At 41.6% G+C, this 24,070-nt stretch overlaps 1 protein-coding gene across 1 annotated transcript; it reads right to left on the minus strand.

Moving 5' to 3' along the window:
• Nucleotides 1-4,863: 4,863 nt before the first annotated feature.
• Nucleotides 4,864-5,286, minus strand: LOC138368567 (uncharacterized). Its single transcript, XM_069331091.1, has one exon. The coding sequence runs from the start codon at nt 5,284-5,286 to the stop codon at nt 4,864-4,866; it is 423 nt and encodes a 140-aa protein (XP_069187192.1).
• Nucleotides 5,287-24,070: the final 18,784 nt, after the last annotated feature.

The following is a 24,070-nucleotide window of genomic DNA, read 5'->3' on the forward strand; positions in this document are numbered from 1 at the left end:
TCAAGACTCCGCTCCAATATAGAAGCATCAAGAAATATGGGCCAATAAAAATAGGCCTTCTGCAGTTACCTACTTTTAATACCTGTTTGTATTTCAATGTTTCGTGTTCTGTCTTGTGTTAAAAGTTTATTTTCACCTCATCCAAAACTATTGTAACATGTCACTTCACCCAAATGTAGGTATAAAAACTCGAAAGATGTTTAAGCTCTATTCAGTTAAAGTTGTGTGTGTGTGTGTAAACTAAAGTCTTTGAAAATGTAATAAGTTTTACGAAACGCGCTCAAGTGTCGCGTCAGACTAGAAATAAAAATGAATTTTGGAGAAGTGATCTTTGAATTACACATAAACAGTGAAAGGAAACGTAAGAAAGATCGAGAAAATTCGTGTTAGAATTATTAATCTTACTTTTTTGGTCATATTTAATAATATATATATATATATATATATATATATATATATATAATATATTATATATATATATATATATATATATATATGTATATATATATATATATATACATATATTATAATTAAATATGCAATAATTGGCTGTTGATTGTTGACCAGCAATCAACAACCAATTATTGCACAACTATATTCTACCACCTCAAGACTCCGCTCCAATATAGAAGTATCAAGAAATATGGACCAATAGGCTTTCTACAAACACTTTTATTCAATACCCATTGTTTCTGTTCTGTCTTGTGTTGATACTTTTAATACCCTATTAATATCCCCTCTTGTTCTGTCTTGTGTTAATGCCACATCACCCCTCCCACCTCACTCAAATGTAGATATAAAATCAGAGATACGTAAGTTCTAATCAGTTGTGTATTTGTGAAGTCTTTGAAAATGTAATAAGTTTTACGAAACGCGCCCGTGTCGCGTCAGACTAGAAATAAAAATGAATTTTGGAGAAGTGATTTTTGATTTACCTCCAACAGTGAAGCGTAATGTACGAAAGATTGAGAAAATTCGTGTTAGAATTATTAATCTTACTTTTTCGGTCATATTTAATAATATATGTCTACAGGAAAGACTGCTACCAAAATATACTAATATATATATATATATATATTATATATATATATATATATATATATATTATATATATATATATATAAGCAGCCATGTCTTTCCCAACAGGTTCAGCAGGGGGCTTTTCAGGCCTAAGACCCCAGCACATCAAACAAATGCTGAACCCGGTGCTTGGAGATGCTGCATAGGACCTTCTAGTGGAACTTATCAGATTCTCCAACATGTGTTTGGCTGGCGGCATCCCTGAGGACATCAGGCCTGTCTTTTATGGAGCAGCACTCTGTGCTCTAAAGAAGACGGATAGGGGTATCAGGTCCATTGCCGTTGGCAACACCCTCCGACGCCTTGTAGCTAAGGCTGCAGTGAGATCTATCAGCCAGGAAGCAGCCACCTTGCTGAAACCTCATCAGCTCGGGTTTGGGATTCCCCTAGGTTGTGAAGCTGCAGCACATGCAGCGCGGGCTTACATTGCTGATCTCTCGGACCAGAAGGCACTAGTAAAGCTTGACTTCAAAAATGCCTTCAATCAAGTCAGACGAGACGCTGTCCTCAGGGCTGTACACAACCATTTCCGTCCCCTATACCCATTCATCCGATCGTGCTATGATGGGGACTCTAAGCTTCTTTTTGGGGAGCATGAAATAAACTCCTGTGAAGGTGTCCAACAAGGTGACCCCTTAGCCCCCCTCCTTTTCTGCCTAGCTATCAAAGAGGTCACTGATAGTCTGACAAGCGAGTTAAACATCTGGTACCTGGATGATGGCACTCTAGCTGGAACTCCGGAAACCATTTTGGAGGATATAAGGAAAATCCAGGAGCAGGGAGCAGCCTTAGGCCTCATTCTCAATGCATCCAAATGTGAAATAATCTCCCGCAACCCAGACATCACTGGGCAAATACAAAATGTTTTTCCAGACATTCTCGTTGTCGAGCCACCGGACTGCACTCTCCTGGGTGCCCCCATTGGCCCACGAGCAATCGAGGAGGTCCTGGCTGCAAAAATCACTGACCTAAAGAGAATGCTGGACAGGATTGACAAGATTGATGCCCATGATGCTCTCTTTCTCCTTACAAGATGCCTGTCTCTCCCTAAGTTGACCTACTTTCTGAGATGTTCTCCATCCTACAGCAGCCCTAAGTTAAATGTGTATGACACCCTTTTGAGGTCCATGCTGGTGAAAGTCCTTAACCTGCCATTGGACGACTCTCAGTGGGAGCAAGCATCCCTTCCTGTAAGACTCGGCGGCCTTGGTGTCCGCACAGCCTCCCAAATTGCTCTACCAGCCTTCCTTTCCTCCTCTCATGCATCGCACGACCTCGTCAGAGAAATTTTACCTGCAACCCTGAGAGATTCAGCAGGAATACACGATCCTGCTTTCACTGAATGTTCAAATCAGTGGGATGTTCTTGCAGCCCCAGCAACCATTATAGAGCCAACAAAACAACACAAACAGTCCGGCTGGGACCACCCTCTAGTGGAAAAAGTATCTGATGCCATGCTCAGCGTCGCAACATCAGACAAGGAGAGAGCCCGCCTCAGAGCAGTGCGTGCCCCCCATGCAGGAGACTTCCTCCTGGCAGTACCCATGTCAGCAATGGGCACGCACCTAGATCCAGAATCCCTTCGTGTAGCAGTGGCCCTCTGCCTTGGTGCCCCAATTCATACTGAATACAAGTGTATTTGCAACAGGGTGGATGCAGACCAATACGGACTGCATGGGTTGCATTGCAGAAGCACAAAGGGCTGGCATGCAAGACACAACGAGGTCAATGACATCAAGGGAAACCTCGTCTCAGCTAGGTGCCCAGCAGAGAAAACCCGAATTTCCCCGCACTTCGCCCTGATGGCATCACCATATACTCATGGAAGGAGGGTAGACAGTTGGTGTGGGACTACACATGTGTATCCACCCTGGCTGACACCTATGTAAACTTCGGAGCTGATCAAGCAGGTAGGGCGGCCAACCACAGGGAAACAGTAAAATCACTCAAGTACAGGCGACTGGAAGGTCGATACCTCTTTGTTCCCATAGCGTCTGAGACGCATGGCCCCTGGGGCAAGAGTGCCTTGGGATTTCTCAAGGAATTCGGTTCCAAGCTCATTGACGTCACCAGAGACCCAAGGGCTTCCAGTTTTTTGTTTCAGCGTCTCAGTGTGGCGATCCAGAGGGGAAATGCTTGCTGCGTCCTCGGTTCCTGTCCAGAAGCGGAGGAGCTTCAAGAGATCCATAACCTTTAGGCATTTGTCTTGTATGTTTTGTAACCTTTAAATAAACAATAAAGGAAAAAAAAAAAAAAAATATATATATATATATATATATATATACATATATGTGTGTGTACATATATATATATATATATATATATATATATATATATATATATATATATATATATATATATATATATATATATATATATATATATATATATATATATATATATATATATACATATATATATATTATATATATAATATATATATATATATATATATATATATATATATATATATATATATGCAGAATAACCACATATGAAAAATAGAAAATGCTTAACGCGTTTTCGGCTAATTCGCCTTCATCAGAGCAAAGTAGAATCAATTCTACTTTGATTCTACTTTGCTCTGATGAAGGCGAATTAGCCGAAAACGCGTTAAGCATTTTCTATTTTTCATATGTGGTTATTCTGCATACTTGGTTCAGTGTTTTTGTGATAATTGTTGCATATATATATATATATATATATATATATATATATATATATATATATATATATATTATAATATATATATATATATATATATATATATATATATATAAATAGTAGGCATCCTTCAGTCTCAAGAGACTATGGAGTTGCGCCCTGGTTGTCAATCCTGGTGCAGCATCTGGTGTGACTGATGAGGCCAATCCGAGAGTGGCAGTCCATCCCACACCGAGCACAAACGAAGTCCGATTATGGTCTATCTTCCTGGCTACCGGCTTTCCTTCTCTGTCTCTTTTCCTCCGATTTATTGGCAAGTGACTCCTCGAACTTGGAGACACCTCTTTGAACAGACTGCCCCCAGGCTGAACGGTCTGCAGCCAGTGTCTCCCACATAGCAAGATCGACGTCCATGGCATTCAGGTCCCTCTTGCATACGTCTTTTTACCGTAGCTGGGGCTTGCCTGTTGGACGCGTTCCCTGCATCAGTTCTCCGTACAGGAGATCCTAGGGGATCCTGCCGTCGCCCATTCGCACAACATGCCCGAGCTAGCGCATTCATTTCTGTTTCAGCATTGTGTACATGCTGGTGATTCTTGCTCTCTCCAAGACGTTGTTGTTTGTCACCTTGTCCTGCCATTTGATGTCCAAGATGTGTCGAAGGCAGCGCATGTGGTGGGCATTCAGCTGTCTTTCCTGACGGGCGCAGAGTGTCTAAGGCTCACTGCCATAGAGGAGTGCTCAGGACACAGGCTTTGTAAACCTGAATCTTAGTATACTCAGTCAGTCTGTTGTTGGCCCACACTCTCTTTGTCAGTCTGGACATGGTAGTAGATGCCTTACCGATGCGTTTGTTTAGCTCCGTATCAAGAGGGAGGGAGTCAGAGATTGTGGAGCCCAGGTACACGAAGTCGTGAACGACTTCCAGTCTGGAATCGGAGATGCCGATGTCACGTGGGGAGTCCACTCCTTGTTCCATGACTTGTGTTTTCTTCAGGCTGATGGTGAGTCCGAAAGTCTGACAGGCCTCGCTGAAGCGGGTCATGAGACGTTGGATGTCTTCGGCTGAGTGGGCAGTGACTGCTGCGTCGTCGGCAAATATGAAGTCGCGCAGACACCTCAGCCGAACCTTGTCTTGGCTCTCAGCCTGGCGAGGTTAAAGAGCTTTCCATCCGACCTGGCCCGGAGGTAAAAGCCCTCCGTGACAGATCCGAAGGCGTGCTGCAGCATAACTGCGAAGAAAATCCCGAATAGGGTTGGAGCCAGTACGCAGCCCTGCTTTACTCCACCTCGGATGTCAAAAGCGTCTGATGTTAGGCCATCAAAGACCACGGTGCCCCTCATGTTCTCATTGAAAGATCTGATGATACTGAGGAGCCTAGGTTGGCATCCGATCTTGGGGAGGATCTTGAACAGGCCATCCCTGCTGACGAGGTTGAAGGCCTTCGTCAGATCTATGAAGTCTACAAAGAGTGGCTGCCTCTGTTCCCTGCATTTCACCTGCAGGTATATGAGGGAAAAGACAATGTCGATGGTGGACATGTCAGCTCTGAATCCGCATTGTGATTCTGCACAGACTCTCTCTGCAAGTCTGAGGGGGCCTTGTAGCCTGGTGGATAGCGCGCAGGACTCGTAATTCTGTGGCGCGGGTTCGATTCCCGCACGAGGCAGAAACAAATGGGCAAAAGTGTCTTTCACCCTGAATGCCCCTGTTACCTAGCAGTAAATAGGTACCTGGGTGTTAGTCAGCTGTCACGGGCTGCTTCTTGGGGGTGGAGGCCTGGTCGAGGACCGGGCCGCGGGGACACTAAAGCCCGAAATCATCTCAAGATAACCTCAAGAAGTACTTGGAGACTCTTCAATGCGACTCGAGCAAACAGCTTTCCGACAATACTGAGGAGGGAGATTCCATGGTAGTTGTTGCAGTCGCTCCTGTCGCCTTTATTCTTATACAGCGAGACGATGTTGGCCTCCCTCATGTCCTGCGGCACCTCTCCTTCTTCCCAGCAGAGGCAGAGAATTTCATGCAGCTCCATGAGCAGGCTACCTCTGCAGCACTTCAAGGTCTCAGCAGGAATGCCATCTTTGCCAGGAGCTTTACCAGAAGCAAGGGAGTCTAGGGCATCGATGAGTTCTTCAAGGGTCGGTTTGCTGTCGAGCTTCATTAACACAGGCAGCCACCCACAACATACCAGCCACCCACCAGTGTAGCAACACAACATACCAGCCACCCTCCAGATTAGCCACACAACATACCAGCCACCCTTAAGTGAAGCCACTCACCAGTGTAGCCACACAAAATACCAGCCACCCTCCAGTGTAGCCACACAACATACCAGCCACCTTCCAGTGTAGCCACAGACCATACCAGCCACCCTCCAGTGTAGACACACACAATACCAGCCACCCAGCAGTGTAGCTACGCACTATACCAGCCACCCTCCAGTGTAACCACACACCATACCAGCCACCCTCCTGTGTAGCCACCCACCCTCCAGTGTAGCCACACACCATACCATCCTCCCTCCTGTGTAGCCACACACCATACCAGCCACCCACCAGTGTAGCAACACTCCATACCAGCCACCCACCAGTTTAGCCTCACAACATACCAGCCACCCTCCAGTGTAGCCACTCACCAGTTTAGCCACACAAAATACCAGCCACCCTCCAGTTTAGAGACACAACATACCAGCCACCCTCCAGTGTAGCCACTCACCAGTGTAGCCACACAACATACCAGCTACCCTACATTGTAGCCACCATCATACCAGCCACCCACCAGTGTAGCCACCCACCATACCAGCCACCCTCCAGTGTAGCCACACACCATAACAGCCACCCTCCAGTGTAGCCACATCATACCAGCCACCCTCCAGTGTAGCCACACATCATACCATCCACATTCCTGTGTAGCCACACAACATACCAGCAACCCTCCAGTGTAGACACACACCATACCAGCCACCCACCAGTCTAGTAACACAACATACCAGCAACCCTCCACTGTAGCCAAACAACATACCAGCCACCCTCCAATGTAGCCACACACCATACCAGCCACCCAGCAGTGTAGCTACGCACCATACAAGCCACCCACCAGTGTAGCCACACAACATACCAGCCACCCTCCGGTGTAGCCACACACCATTCCAGCCACCCACCAGTGTAGCCACACTCCATACCAGCAACCCTCCAGTGTAGCCACACAACATACCAGCCACCCTCCGGTGTAGCCACACGCCATACCAGCCACCCACCAGTGTAGCCACACAACATACCAGCCAACCACCAGTGTTGCCACACAACATACCAGCCAACCACCAGTGTTGCCACACAACATACCAGCCAACCACCAGTGTTGCCACACAACATACCAACAACCCTCCTGTGTAGACACACACTGTACCAGCCACCCACCAGTGTAGCCACACACCATACCAGCCACCCACCAGTGTAGCCACACAACATACCAGCCAACCACCAGTGTTGCCACACAACATACCAACAACCCTCCTGTGTAGACACACACTGTACCAGCCACCCACCAGTGTAGCCACACACCATACCAGCCACCCACCAGTGTAGCCACACAACATACCAGCCAACCACCAGTGTTGCCACACAACATACCAACAACCCTCCTGTGTAGACACACACTGTACCAGCCAACCACCAGTGTAGCCACACACCATACCAGCCACCCTCTTGTGTAGCTACACAACATACCAACTACCCACCAGTGTAGCTACACAACATACCAGCCGCCCACCAGTGTAGCTACACAACATACCAGTCACCCACCAGTGTAGCTACACAACATACCAGCCACCCACCAGTGTAGCTACACAACATACCAGCCACCCACCAGTGTAGCTACACAACATACCAGCCACCCACCAGTGTAGCTACACAACATACCAGTCACCCACCAATGTAGCCACAAAACATTCCTGCTGTTACCGTTCATACGCACCTCTCGTAATATTGGGTACAGTGTTAAGTGAAATCTAGCGATACTGGCTGTATCTAAATATGATATACCAGGGTGCCCCGTGACACAGTACAAAACAAAAAAAAATTTAACACCAAGTTATAAACTTAGGCAGAATTTATATATATATTATAATATATTTAACAAACAAACTAAAAGCATGTAATATCAATACTATCAAACATGACAATCACTTTAAATATCACTAGTGTAAAGGTAATGTTCCTCCAGACAAAAATTATGCAACATTACTACAACAGTACAGAACTTAACCGAATATGTTTCGCAGGTGACGTCTCGCAGCTAACTGAACTCTCTCTCCTTCACTATCCATAATTATTTCTCCCTCCGTCTTCATTCAGGATGATGGATAGTAATGAAATACTTATTAATATTTATAATAATTGAAACAAACAATCGTTCTCAAATGTATAAGAATGCAAACTATAATATAATGGTCACATGCAAATAATATAAGTTACAATGCCACATGCTTAATCACAGGAAATTAACAATAATATGAATATTAAAAGGTGACATCTAGAACTCCCATAACTGAACAGGTCCAGCATTCTAATCCCGAAACTAACAGGTATTAAACGTGTGACTAGAGCAACCCGCTATCTCTCAACTGTGTTGCCAAGATATATGATACATTATAAAAGTAATACATATACATGACTTCATGCATGAACAAAACGTAATCAATGCGAGTATTCCTTAAATAGGAATATGTAACATTTTTCCACCTCCGAGAAAAAAAAATGCAATTGATTAAAGATGAATGGCATTTTTTCTGAAAATAAAAATGTGTGACACTTGAGATTTATTGAATTAATTATAGCAAACATATAAAAGTAGTAAGGACATATTTCTGAACAAAAATGAAAACACTTCCAATATATTCTTACAAGAAAATTAAGAAGTTCAGTCGTGTGTTCATGTTCTACATATGTTCTTCTGGAGTATGCAAATTTATCTCTCCAGGGTACTATATCATTTATTTCACTTAATTTTAGGAGCTCATATTTCACATTCCTATCAACAACATTATTATTATTTTCATGAATTGAACTGTCAATAAATGCAACTGCTTTCACAAGGTCTATGCCACAATTTATCTTTCCTTCTGTTTCTACAATTGATCTGAGATCAGTCCCATGTTTCCGTATTAATTTTCTTTCTGGTACATTTTTCAAAGACAGATTCCATTTTTTATTACTCCTTATTTCTTAAGCTGAACTGCTTAATTGAAGCTGACAGGATGTAAGGTGGTTTAGGGACTTCACTTGGGTATGACCTGACAAGGACATCTGCTTCTAATCACACTTGATCCTCTTTGGAACACATACCCTCGCCCAATTGATACTAAAAATAGAGAAATTAGAGTTAACCCTCACAATTATATATAAAACTTCTTCACTCGCAGAACCTTCAGAAGCACAACACAACGACTTAGCAAACCTTTGATCTCCAACCCAATAAATACATCCCAAGATTAGTGCAAAGACTACCTAATCGAACTGAATCAGATGATCTTCAAGGAACACGTAAGTCAATTTCCTCATAACTCTGTCATGACGATCAGCGAAAGAAAACAGGCTTATGTCTATGCACCATATCTCAATGATAACTACAAAAACAAGTTCACACCCTCTGAGGGTTGATTTGAATACAACCTACACCTTCACAAACATTCTAGTCTTCCAAAACACTAACAAAAACATGCTGAAAACTTGACAACCCTTACCATGGATTTCACTTCCCAAGTGATTTCTCTCTGGTGACAAACAAATAAACAAGAGATTTAAGGGTCTTATCATCTTGAAGATGCACAGCAGATTACCTGGGAACCACCCAAAGACTTTCTGTAACCCTTCATACGTATTTAAACAACTATGTGGGATAACCTTGTCTCCCAACTTGAAACACACACCTGGAGCCTCGAACATCTGCACCCAAGTTTGATTAACTCCTTCAACACCAATTTGACTTTGAAAGTCGACACAACGCTTGAGTGGAACATAAATGTTGTTCACTACTCGTTCAGCAAAATATACTGGATACGAAAGTAGAGACACTGCTCTAGTATAACTCACAACTTTCTCAGAACAACTGGATGCACAGCCTACTTGAGTAAGTTCTCTCTGCTTAACCACAAGGCTGGACAAAGATGTCCCACAGTCCATTATGTTAAGAGAGAATGGCTCCTGCGGAATAAAAATAGATTGCAAGAATATCCTATACACAACTTTTCCAAACATGGAGGCACAACTTATTGCAGTAAACAGTCTTTGTTCAACAACAAGGTTGGACAAAAATGTCCCACAGTCCCTTCCTACATAGGTGAATGGCTCCTGCGGAATAACAATAAATTGCAAGAACATCCTACAAACACTCCGGCTCAATTTACACAATGACAAATACTTGCTCCCATACCAGCCACCCACCAGTGTAGCAACATTTCATACCAGTAACCCACCAGTGTAGCCACATACCATACCAGTCACCCCACCAGTGTAGCCATATACCATACCAGTAACCCACCTGTGTAGCCACACATCATGCCAGCCATCCACAGTGTAGCCACACACAATACCAGCTCCGACCAGTGTAGCCACATACCATACCATCCACTCAATAGTGTAGCCGTGTATCATACCAACCACACACCAGTGTAGTTACCGACCATACCACCCACCCACCAGTGTAGCTACCCACCATACCAGTCACCCACCAGTGTAGCCACATACCATACCAGTCACCCATCACTGTAGCCACCAAACACACCACCCACCTACCAGTGTAGCTACCCACCATACCAGTCACCCACCAGTGTAGCTACACACAATACCAGCCACCCACCAGTGTAGTACACAACATACCAGCCACCCAACAGTGTAGCTACACACAATACCAGCCACACACCAGTGTAGTACACAACATACCAGCCACCCTCCAGTATAGCCACCCACCTTACCAGCCACCATCTATTGTAGCCACACAACACACATGCAACCCTCCAGTGTAAACACACACCATACCAGCCACCCACCAGGGTAGTCACCAACCATTCCAGCCACCCAACAGTATAGCCACACAACATACCAGCTACCCTCCAGTTTAGCCACCCACCATACCAGCCACCCTCCAGTGTAGCCACACAATATACCAGCCACCCTCCAGTATAGCAACGCAACATACCAGCAACCCTCCAGTGTAGACACACACCATACCAGCCACCCACCAGTGTAGTAACACAACATACCAGCGACCCTCCACTGTAGCCACACAACATACCAGCCACCCTCCAGAGTAGCCACACCCCATACCAGCAAACCTCCAGTGTAGACACACCCCATACCAGCAACCCTCCAGTGTAGCCACACCCCATACCAGCAACCCTCCAGTGTAGACACACACCATACCAGCCACCCAGCAAAGTAGCTACGCACTATACCAGCCACCCACCAGTGTAGCAACACAACATACCAGCCACCCTCCAAAGTAGCCACACAACAGAACAGCCGCCCTCCAGTGTAGCCACACACCATACCAGCCTCTCACCAGTGTAGCCACACAACATCCTAGCCACTCACCAGTGTAGCCACACAACATACCAGTAACCCTCCAATGTAGCCACGCACCATACCAGCCGCCAACCAGTGTAGCTACACAACATACCAACCACCCTCCAGTGTAGCCACACAACATAACAGCCACCCTCTAGTGTAGCCACACACCATACCAGCCATCCTCCAGTGTAGCCACACACCATACCAGCCACCCTCCTGTGTAGCCACACAACATACCAACCACCCTCCAGTGTAGCCACTCACCAGTGTAGCCACACAACATACCAGCCACCCACCAATATAGCCACACAACATACCAACCACCCTCCAGTGTAGCCTCACACCATGCCAGCCAACCTCTAGTGTAGCCACACACCATACCAGTCCCCCTCCAGTGTAGCCACCCACAGTGCCAGCCACCTTCCAGTGTAGCCACACCAACCCGTTCTCACACAAGACAGCACATCTATGACTTAATGCATAAAGTCAATATGTTGACTCAGGTTCCAAAGGATATGACTCCCATCACCGAGTGCCCCAAGGTCCAGCAGTGCGAGTGAATGCAGTGGGAAGGTACTCCCAGTATGAGCGGCCACCCAGGAGTAATGACGCTTCTCGGCGCTCGACACTCGCCCTTCCCAGCTCCCCAGGCCCGTCACCGGCTACCAGCTCTTCAGGTTTTGGAATCAACACTTGCCGACCATCGAGTGCGGGCTCGCATCCTTTATCTTCCATGGGCGTGGAGGCGAAGTTGGACACCTTGGTAGCAGGTATCTCAGAGACCAACGGGAGATTGGACCAGGTGTGTGAGAGTTTGAGACACCTTACAGTTGCTCTTATGTCACCACAGCATCGCCGTAGCCCATCCCCTAGGCGACCTGTTCAGTGCTACAGGTGTGGGAAAGAGGGTCATTTTGCTCGGGACTGTGAGGAATCCGAAAGGGATGAGGAAGTAGTCCACCAGCACGGGGACACCTCGAGCAACAGGCCACGTGTTTCATTTAAGGACCAGAATTCGTCTTTAAACGCTGCCGGGTCGGCTCATTCGGCCTAAATCCGACCCAGTGCATAACAGGCCAAGGAGGGGCATCGGAGCAAGATGCTGACCAGATATTGTCTAAAGGTGTGGAAGACATCTCGGCTCACACTGACAGGGGGGACATGGACATTAGCACATCAGACACGGACAACCAGCAGAGTTTGGTTATGCTAAGTGAGAACTCGTCAAGTGAGGCCCCTTCAGGAATCAAATGCAGGACAAAAGTGGCAAGTCGGGACCATGCCACTACTGAACAGACAGGTCTGGATCAGGAAGCGAAGCAAAATTCTCACAGGAAGTGGGGCCCGTTAAGACACAATGTGGAAAGGAGGGCTCAGAAGAAAATACAGAATGAACTAGCATTTGGTCGGTTCTTGGAAGGCATAGATCCAATTGCTTTCCCTTGGGATCCTGGGGTGAGATGTGGGAAGAGGGTTGCTCTGTCAAAGGACTCACATTCAAGGAGCAGCACTTCGGTGCGAGGAATATTGTTAGGACAGAGTAAATTCCTAAGAGTGAAGCTGAAAAGAAAAAAAAAGAAAAAAAAAGAGAAAAAGGAAAGGGAATAGTGTAGTGTATGCAATGTTGAAACAGATCGTGTATAGTGCAAAGATAATACAGGTAATAATTGTAATGTTCGTGTACAGTGCAAAGATAATACGGGTAATAAGTGTAATAGGACCCATTCATGAAACCAGAAATGTTCTCCTCTGTGGCTTTGCTTGCAACTCCATCCCCTGGTGTTGAGCTGGCGAAGACTTTTTAATAAAAGACATGTTATATATAGTGAAACATTTCCCCTCTAGTATACCCATTGTTCTATAGGGACGGGAGGAGTGTGGAGGGAACCACATTCAAAGTGCCCGCCAAAGGAGACATTTCATAGTGTAGGCAGGACTGTGCCCTGATTGGTGGACGGCGACCGCGCACAGCCTACCCGCGCAGGCCGAGTGGGCCAGATTTGAACTACATGTGACCCCGTGCGGACGACGCCTGCCCGGCACCACTGGCACTTAGGATATGTGCCCATAGGACCCCTAAAGAGGCATTGACTCCCTCTGTCCTATCCTTCCTGAGGAGCCTAGACTTGCTCCACCTGCCCTACCAGACCTACCTCTCCCTACGACGACAGTTCAAGGTGAAATACTACTGTACTATTGTTGTAACACGTGGGGTCACCTCTACATTACGTTGGAATGTCTATGGGGTTAACTACTGCAAACAGGATGGCATTGTGTCTACTATACCAACTATAGCTAGGATGGGTATATTGTCCACTACCACCTGTTAGGTGGGTAAGGGGTCCAATACCACCCACAGGATGAGTATGGCGTCCACCACAACCCACAGGATGGGTATGGGGCTCCAACCACCCATAGAATGGGTATGGGGTCCAATAACACCCACTGGATGTTTATGGCGTTCATTGCCGCGCGTCGAGCTCGAAAACCGCAGCATTCATCTCAGAACCATGCCTATTTCACGCAGATTCCTTAAAAACGTAAGAGTTTTATATGTCACAAGAAAGATAGAAATATAAGCTTCATTCTAAATACCTTACCATGGGCATATTTAAATTTAAAGCGAAGATACGTGTACTTTTAAATTAGCCGAGCTCCGACCCCGGAAAGATCGATCGACCGAGCAACTCTCTCTCAGAACAATGTTTATTTCACGTGAATTCGTTAATAAACATATATGTTTTATATGTCTCAAGAAAGGCAGATATATAAGCTTCACTTTAAACACTTTACCATAGACATATTTAAAGTTCTAATGAAGATACATGTATTTTAAAAATTATGGAGCTCCCACCCCGTACACACTGAACTACAGAGCAACTCTCTCTCAGATCAATGTTTATTTCACGTAAATTCGTTAATAAACACAAATGTTTTATATGTCTTAAGCAAGAAAGAAATAAGAGCTTCATTTTAAATACATTACAATGAACATATTTATAGCTCAAGTGAAGATACATATGTTTTTATAGTAGCGCTCAGTAGCTTGTCGGGCATGGAGTGCAGACGCTTACGCACTTCCCAGCAAACACAGTACGTTTGTGGACGTTTTTAAATGGTGCCACAAAGGTAATACTGTAACTTTTGACATAAATACGTATATCTGACGTTCTTAAAACCAAAGGATATAACTAAAAACATTTATTCTTGAGACACAGTTTTTTAAGATTTATGTAAAAATTTAAAAATAATAGTGAATGCTATGGTATTATAATGTTTTCATGCTTTATATTTAAGAATAAATAATTTTCAGTCAACATTTAGTTTTTTTTGTTTACTTTATGTAAACCTATCCAATTTACGTTCTTATAACATAAATATAACATTTATATGACGTCAGTATAACGTTATTTACACGACATCATTACGTTATTATGATGTTATATTAACATATAATTCCTGTATGAAAACCAGAATATATGTTGAACTTTATGTTTTAAACCTTGCAAAGTTATCATAAAACTTGGAATAAGACGGTAAGCATGCTTTACTTATGAAAATATACAAACAAATCAACAAAAACATTTTAACATAAAAAACATAAACATAACATAAATTGATTGCATGCATGGGAGTTAACTGGAACTCTGTAATATTGCATACATGAACCTTAAGGTACAAACCCAGTGTATTTACCCATGCAGTTCTTTCCTAAATCTAAATTTTTCCAATTTTTACACTTTGTTTCGAGTTCTGTCTTGTGTTGCTACTTTTAATACCCCATTAATGTCCCCTTTGTTATGTCCATTCGTCCCATTGTGCACCTCTACTATATGTCACTCCTAATTCTTCGCTTTTCTAGAGAATGTAATATAAGCTTTGACAATCTTTCTTCATATGACAGGTTAACAGGTAGAACAAAGATTACCATTTATATATGGATAACTATTATAAGTCGGTTTGAATGAGTGAATTGCTGCTTGAAGATAGGTATATACACCTGCGGTACTATCAGATTGCATCGTGGTGAGCCTAAAACCCTTCAGATCCAAGCAAAGGGTAAAATGCCAGCAGATACAATTGCGAACACATTGATACCAAAATGAAAGACATATGACGAGAATTGAGGTAACCAAAGTGAAAAGAGTGTTCACATTACATTGCACTAGAGTGCTCCCGGGTTACTTTCTCTCACTTTCTCTGTTTTGTGCGGATGGTACACCTTGCTTTTGGAGTTTATATGCATTTAAACCTGTAGATAATTCTATTGCTAACACATTGATACCAAAATGAAAGACCTAGGATGACAATTGGGGTGACCAAAATGAAAGAGTGTATACATTTTATCGCTCTTGTGCGCTCCCTGGTAACACACTCTCGCTTACTCTGTTTGTTGCGGATGGTAAGCCGGGCTTTTGGAGTTTATATGCCTTTAGTCCTGTAGAGAATTCTATTGCGAACACATTGATACCAAATTGAAAAACCTAGGATGAGAATTGAGGTAACAAAGTTGAAAAGGGTATACACTTTTCAGTATTACCACGCTCTCTAATGTAATGAGAGTTGCCTGAGGGTGGCTCAGCTTTCTTTTTCTGGTACCCTTGGCCTACATTCATCTTGTCGGCGGTGGAGCGCGCTGCTGTCTTTGACATTATATGCACATAGTTCTGTTGGGAATTCTATTGCGAACGCATTGATACCAAAATGAAAGACATAGGACGAGAATTAAGGTGACAAAGTTGAAAAGAGTATACACTTTTCAGTATTTCCGCACACTACCAGGGAATGTCTAAAAAAAACTGGAGAGTGTGGAGGGGTAACTTGCCCAAAACGCGAAAGTGTTTGGGGCGATTAACTTTCGTTCAGTACTATCATGCAAGAGAAGCCACACATCTATGGTTCATCCAAAAAAATCAGTAGACTTCTAGATGTTACTACTGCTCGGCTTAGACTCGGTTACAAGTATTTCTGGGAATTCTCATTATCTGCTGATGTAGATCTGACCAAATGTTAACTGTGTCAACAAAATTATTCGCACACCCTCCGTCACTATGTGATAGTGAATTCAGAGACAATTCTATAACCAATGTACCAACGATATGTAAATATTTCATTCAAAATGATCTGCTACCAGAAATTTTAGCCAAATATCCCCAGTTTGCTAACTGTAGGTAGTAACTAAGTGATTGTAACATATCCACCGCTGCCCACTGGATGGGGGCGGTGTGCAGGACAAACATATCAATTGTAACACTAGCTCTCCACATATGTCAGTTGCTTAATTTAGAAACTGTACTTGTGGTCGATCTCGAACCCATTGTTGATGTGACGACTTATACTGAATTTTGTAACTAGCTCATCAAGATTGTAACTTGCTGAGCTAAATGAATTGTGGGGTTCAGTCCCTGAGCCCATTATGTGCCTCTGCAACCCTTTCCACTACCGCCCACAAGATGGGTATGGGTGCATAATAAATGAACTAAACTAACTTTAAGGCATCCTGAAAGAAAGCTTGGAGGGCTTGAAAAATTGCAGACAAAGCCTTGAGGATAATCCTTGGGTGCCTTCGTACCACAAAGATACTTAATATGAGAAAGGAACTTAATATTCCGAGCGTTGTTTATCGTGTTACTAAAATTAACTGTCAAATTGGTATAAAAATGCTTAGGCTATCTCATCCTAACCCTTGCACAGAAGCCCTCCAGAATTTCTTTATTGAATGTAAACATTGTTTCAAATAGATAAATAAAATTGGAACTGAACTCAGAAAGTATCAGATTTATAATTTGTACCAAGAGAGACAACAATATCACTTTCCTGCACTGTAGGAAATTACACCCTTTTCAATTTTAATCCCTCCCTTTCCATCAAAGGAGCAAATTAGAGATCAGTCCCAGCTTTGTTTTGAGGCAAAGCTCAACGTCTTAAGCCATATTGATGCTCTGTCCACAGAGCATTCTCTCTCTCAAATCATATACACTGAAGGTTTCCTACAGCGCCCAACGGGTGCAGCTGGAAGTGCAGTTGTCCTGACAATAGGCTATGACTTATATTTTGAGTGGGGAGTCCGTATAAACAACTGGGCCTCTACCCTTCAGACTGAACTATTTGCCTTGCTCCTTGCACTGAAATGTGTACAAGTATCCAAACTTGATACATTAATTGTAAGTGACTCTTTATCATCCTTAATTGCTCTCAACTCCTTAAGACATAACTGTAACATGCTTGTGTCTGAAGCTAGACACAAATACAACAACAACTTTGAACTGCCCTGAACTATATCCGATCCTATCTTAGTAACAGACACCAATATGTAGCCATCAATGATATAACCTCTCCCACTCTACCACTTACCATAGGGGTGCCACAGAGCAGCATCCTAGGACCCTCCTGTTTCTTATATACATCAATGATCTCCCTAATGTCTCTAACATACTTAAACCTATATTGTTGGCTGATGATACTACTCATCTACTCTGACCCCAACCCATTCCTGTTAAATAATGTTGTAAACAATTAATTAAAAAAAGTCTACTTGTGGATGTCAACCAACAAACTCACACTAAACATAGAAAAGATCTACTATATCTTATTTGGAAACAAATCAACAAATGCAATTCAGCTTCAGATAGCTAATGTAAACATTAACAATAAAAATGATGGAAAGTTCCTTGGCCTATTCCTAGACAAGAGACTCACCTTCCGCACCCATATACAACACATAACTAAAAAGGTTTCTATAACAGTTGGTATACTCTCTAAGATCAGATATTATGTACCCTACTCTGCTCTCCTCTCACTCTATTATGCACTTATCTATCCCTATCATTCTTATGGTATTTGTGCTTGAGGTTCAACCTCTGCAAACTACCTCAAGCCCATCATCATCCAGTAAAAATCTGCTATCAGGACAATAACTAACTCTACCTTCAGACAACACACAGCTCCCTTGTTCAAATCCCTAAACATGCTAAACATAAATTCACTCCATACATTCTCCTGTGTAAATTACGTTTATAAAACCCTTTTTCTAAGTGCAAACCCTGTTCTGAAACTCTTCCTGGACAGATGTAATAGAACACATGGCCACCCCACCAGACATAAATATCTCTTTGATATCCCCAGAGTCAAACTTAATCTATGTAAACACTCTATGTAAATAAAGGGACCTAGTCTATGGAACTCACTCCCTAATGATTTGAAAAGCTGTCCAACTTCTGCCATATTCAAAAATAAAACCAAAAAGTACCTAATTTCATCTTCATAGTTTTCTACCATGGGCTTTATCTTCACACTGTATCTAGTGTTACTCAATCCCCCAATATTTGTACCTAAGCCATATTACTTTAACATTGTAATCTTAGATATCATCTGATATCATGGTTGTTGTATTCAGTGCATATACTACTGCATTATTCCTTGAAACTTTTCCTCGAAATGATCTTCATATTGTGCTTCAGTGAACCAATGTATAACCCTGAAATGCTATCCTCATGTACCTAGTAATCCTTGTTTCTTTATTGTGTATTGTTATTATTGTGTATCATTCTGATCTGCTTTTGTGTCAAAATTTCTTCAAATTACCTGCAAACACTTTTGCTGATTTTACTGTAATTATTCTACTTAAAATTATCTGTACCTGTAAAGAAAAGCTGTAAAATACCTGCTAACATTTTTTATCAATTTTACTGTTAATTTATAAAAAAAAATCTGTTTAAGGACTTACCCGAAACGCTATGCGTGCTAGTGGCTTTACAAGAATGTTAATTCAACTTATTTTCTATATTCTCTGTTAACCCCCAATGTAACTTCTTGTACATAAATAAATAAAAATAAAATAATAAAAATAACAAAATTATTAATGATGGGGTCAAGCGACGAGGGAGTAATTGCGCAAAGCGTCCCTCACCTGTGACGTCACAGCGTCATCTGACGCCATATCAACACAGCGGCCATTTTGTCGAGTTCAGTCATGGCGAGGACAAACCCTTCATGCAAACTGCACCTACTATCAAGAAGAAGAAGATTTTGTGTTCCACCGATAGTATTATCGTAAGTAAACACTTATATTTTATATTTTATTATATTAATTGATTCTATTTTTCTGTAATAAAGGTCCAAGGGGGTGTTGAGTAAGGAACAAGGGTACTGTGTTGGGAAGTGAGGGCTGTTACTGGTGTCTGTGGGATGTGAGGACTTGTACCAACCACTATCACCACCAGTACCTTGTCTTGCACCCTGCTTAGTATTCCTATTGAGATATGAAATATTATTGCATTCATATAATTATTCATTCACAGTCATTACTATTTTTATGGGCTATGTTCTGTTACCCTAATGCTTTTTACCTGGGCATGTCCATTTACTCTCCAGCCCTTCACAAGCCACTGCTGCACCCCTCCATGCCCATACTTACTGTGCTTATTCTTACAGGACTGCACTGCATTATGTGGTGCTCACTGCCTGGACACCTTGGCAATGTAGAGACAGATATTCTGCAATACCGTGATATTAGCAGTAGAGTGATAAGCTGACACACGGGAGGTACAATGGAAAGAAGTTGAGTATCAACTCTTGTAATTTATATTGCTTCCAGTGAGTTTTTAGTTTTCTTATAATCACTATGTTATCTATCTCTACAACCTAGTTATCTGCTTGATACATGCATTATAGGGTTCTGGTAGTTGTTCTACTCACCAAGCCCTTCCAAGGCCAGGCTTGACATGTGAGAGCTTGGTCCAACAGGCTGTTGCTTGGACAGGCCCCTCAGGCCCACATATCCACCACAGCCTTGTTTGTCCAGCACTTCTTGAAGATGTTCAGGTTTTCTCTTGAAGATGTCGACGGTTGTTCCAGCAATACTGTATTTCTTTTATTGCTGAAAACATGTTTTCAGCCATAAAAAAATAATCCTGAATCCAGAAAAAAATCCCTTTTGTATCATCTGGAAATTTTCAAATATTGCTGATCAAACCTGAGTCTAAATTATTTGTATATATTATGAATTACAGAGGTCCCAGGACAGAGTTTTGAGGAACTCCACTTACATTTTCCCACTCTGATTTAACCCCATTTATACAAACTCATTCTTATCTTTTAGCTAATCATTTATTGTACACACCATACTCAGCCTGTGTAGGGTAGTTTATTGTGCATCCTAGTATTGTGTATGTGTAGTATATATTTGTGTAGTATATTTGGTATATTTAATGCCTCTAACCTCTCCTCATAGTTCTTGTCCTTCAATTCTGGGAGCCACTTAGTAGCATGTCTTTGCACCTTTTCCAGTTTATGTGCTTCTTAAGATATGGGCACCATACAACCGCTGCATATTCCAGCTTTAGTCTAACAAAAGTCGTGAACAATTTCTTGAGTATTTCGCCATCCATGCATTTAAAAGCTCTGAATATTATCCTTTACCTGCAATTGGTTGTTGCTGTATTTATAGAATATTTGTTCTGCTTTACATTTGTTTATTCTTTTTTCAAAATTTCTTTCTGCCTCTCTCCTCACTGCCGTGTAGTTGTTTCTCTTTGTATTACTGGTATGTTTGGGGGTTTGGCCTCTTCGTATATTGATTCCATTTTTGTGTCTTTTGGTCTCTGGCCGTCTTGAAATTTCAGTTGAACAAATCCTGTTTCCTAGTTCTGCATCTCTGTTTTGGTATAAATGTTTTTGTTCCTTTATCATATATTTCACAAAATTGACATACTGTGCATTAATTCATCTCAATTACTTCCTTTCCTAACAGCAAGCCTTTCCAGTAAAATTCTTTGAATTCTTTTCTGACTTCCAGCCTAATGTTTGTTTTATCCTAGTGTGTATGATGCCTAGCGTGTGTCTGGTGCCTGTTGTGTTAAACCGAAGATAAATGCATAAGTATAGGTCAGTAATTTCTCCAGCTTTGAAAGGGGCTTTCATTATGCAGCAGTATTCCACTCTAGAGAGCACTAGCGTCTTGAAAACTATCATCATCGGTATAGCATCTCTAGTGTGAAAAGTTCTTGTTATCTATCCTGTCATTTTTCTTGCAGTTGTGACGGCTACTTTATTGTGTTCTTTAAATGTAAGGCCTTCTGACATCAGTACACCCAAATCCTTTACGTTGCTTTTCCGTTCAATGTTATGATTTGACTGAGTTTTGTAAGTGGTTTCCGTTTTTATATTTTCATTTTTTCCGTAGCGCATGAGCTGAAACTTATGTTCGTTAATCACCATGTTATTTTCTGTAGCCCATAGAAAGACCTGATTTACATCTGATTGGAGGTTTGCCGTGTCCTCTATGTTGCCTACTCTCGTGAAGATTCTAGTGTCATCTGCAAAGGATGATCAAGTACTATAGGTTGTGTCCTTGTCTATGTCCGATATGAGGATGAGAAAAAGTATTGGAGCAAGCACAGTACCCTTGGGGACTGAGCTCTTTACGGTTGATGGTCCAGATTTTATTTTGTTGACTACTACACATTGGGTTCTATTAGTCAGGAAGTTGTATATCCATCTGCCTATTTTTCCGGTAATTCCTTTTGAACGCATTTTATGTGCAATAATACAATGGTCACATTTGTCAAAGGCTTTTGCGAAATCTGTGTAAATTACATCAGCGTTTTGTTTGTCTTCCACGGCATCTAGTGCCATGTCAGAGTGGTCCAGCAACTGTGATAGGCAAGAGCGCCCTGTTCTGAAACCATGTTGTCTGGGGTTATGGAGATGCTGTGATTCCATGTATTTTGTGATCTTACTTCTTAGCATTCTCTCAAAGATTTTTATGATGTGCGATGTTAGTGCTATCGGTCTGTAGTTTTTTGCCTCTGCCTTATTTCCTCCTTTATGGGGCGGTGCTATCTCTGCTGTTTTTAGTATGTCAGGGATAATGCCAGTATCTTGGCTTTGTCTCCAAAGAATGTGAAGGGCCTGCGATAACGTTTTTTTACAGTTCTTGATGAATATAGAGTTCCAAGAGTCAGGGCCTGGTGCAGAGTGCATAGGCATACTGTCTATGGCTTCTTCAAAATCCAGTGGGGATAGGATCACATCTGATTTATGATTTGATGTTGGTATCATATCCATGAAAAATTCATTTGGGTTATCAATCTTCAGTGTGTTCAGTGGCTCGCTGAAAACAGTCGTACTGATTGTGTGGTAAGGCGTACTGATTCTTGTGTGGTATTGTGGCAAGTGCAATAATATGTATTGTTTCATTGCAGATAAGAGATTCCAGATCGTTCCAGATTTCCGAAGTACTGAAATGCACACCATACAAGCTTGGTGGATCTAGGTGCAAGGTAAAATAATTTACATTTACTTGAATATATTTTTAGCTAATTATCAGTATATATATAATATATTTATATGCATATATATATATATATATATATATATATATATATATATATATATATATATATATATATATATATATATATATATATATATATATATATATATATATACAGTATATAATATATATATAATATATTATATGTGTGTGTGTGTATAAATTTGTGTGTGTGTGTAAATCACGGAAATTAACATGTGGTGAAAAATGTGAGTGTCAGACCACGGAAGAAGAATTGAAACAGGAAATTCCTTAAGTACTTTCATATTTAAATAATACATGTTCAGAAGGAATCAAGTAAATGTAAATTATTTCAGGAGGAATGATTCCTTCTGAAGATATATTATTGAAATACGAAAGTACTTAAGGAAATCCTAAGTGTAGTTACAGGATGAGAGCTACACTCGTGGTGTCCCATTTTCCCAGCACTCTTTGTCATATAATGCTTTGAAACTTTTGACGGTTTTGGCCTCCACCACCTTCTCACCTAACTTGTTCCAACCGTTTACCATTCTGTTTGCAAAAGTGAATTATCTTACATTTCTTCGGCATCTTTGTTTAGTTCGTTTAAATCTATAACTTCTTGTTCTTGAAATTCCAGGTCTCGGGAAATCTTCCCTATCAAGTTTATCAATTCCTGTTACTGTTTTGTACGTAGTGATCATATCTCCTCTTTTCCTTCTGTCTTCTAGTTTTGAATATTTAATGCCTCTAATGTCTCCTCATAAATCCTGCCCTTCAGTTTTGGTATGAATGTTTGTGTGCCTTCATCGTATATTTTGCAAAATATGGAATACATCTCATTTACTTTACTTTAAGAATATGGTTCGATCAATTAAAAACCCTCTTCTTCAAATTGCAAAGAGACTGAAAGAGATGCAGCATGTTCAATGGATTATATATTAGTGATTATTATTAGGATTATATATTAGTGAATCATATTAGTGATTCAATTATTATGGTCATAAAACAATAAACAAATAGTTTTGCTGTTATTACACTCTATTCACAGGTTATATATAAGTATCTGCATGTTTTGTTCACCATTACAAACCACTAAGTTGGTTTGATTTTTGTTGAGATTGTTATTTATGATAAGATTCCTTACGTTATCTGAGAATGAAGCTATGTTGGTATTGGGAAATCTATAGATGGCACTTATAGTCAAGGAGGATTTAAGGGATTTACTGGAGAACTTGGCAAAGGTATATTCACAATATTCGTCTCTATTACTAATGACACTATTGCAGATGAAGGTATCTTTGTAAGATATTGCTATGCCACCTCCTTTTTTTATTAGGCCTGCAGTTGTGAATGGCTTTATTATCAGCCAAGTTGTAGCATACAACATAGCATATATATGTATATGGCTATATATATATATATATATATATATATATATATATATATATATATATATAT

This window comes from Procambarus clarkii, chromosome 25, assembly GCF_040958095.1.
Source record: "Procambarus clarkii isolate CNS0578487 chromosome 25, FALCON_Pclarkii_2.0, whole genome shotgun sequence".
Lineage (NCBI taxonomy): Eukaryota > Metazoa > Arthropoda > Malacostraca > Decapoda > Cambaridae > Procambarus > Procambarus clarkii.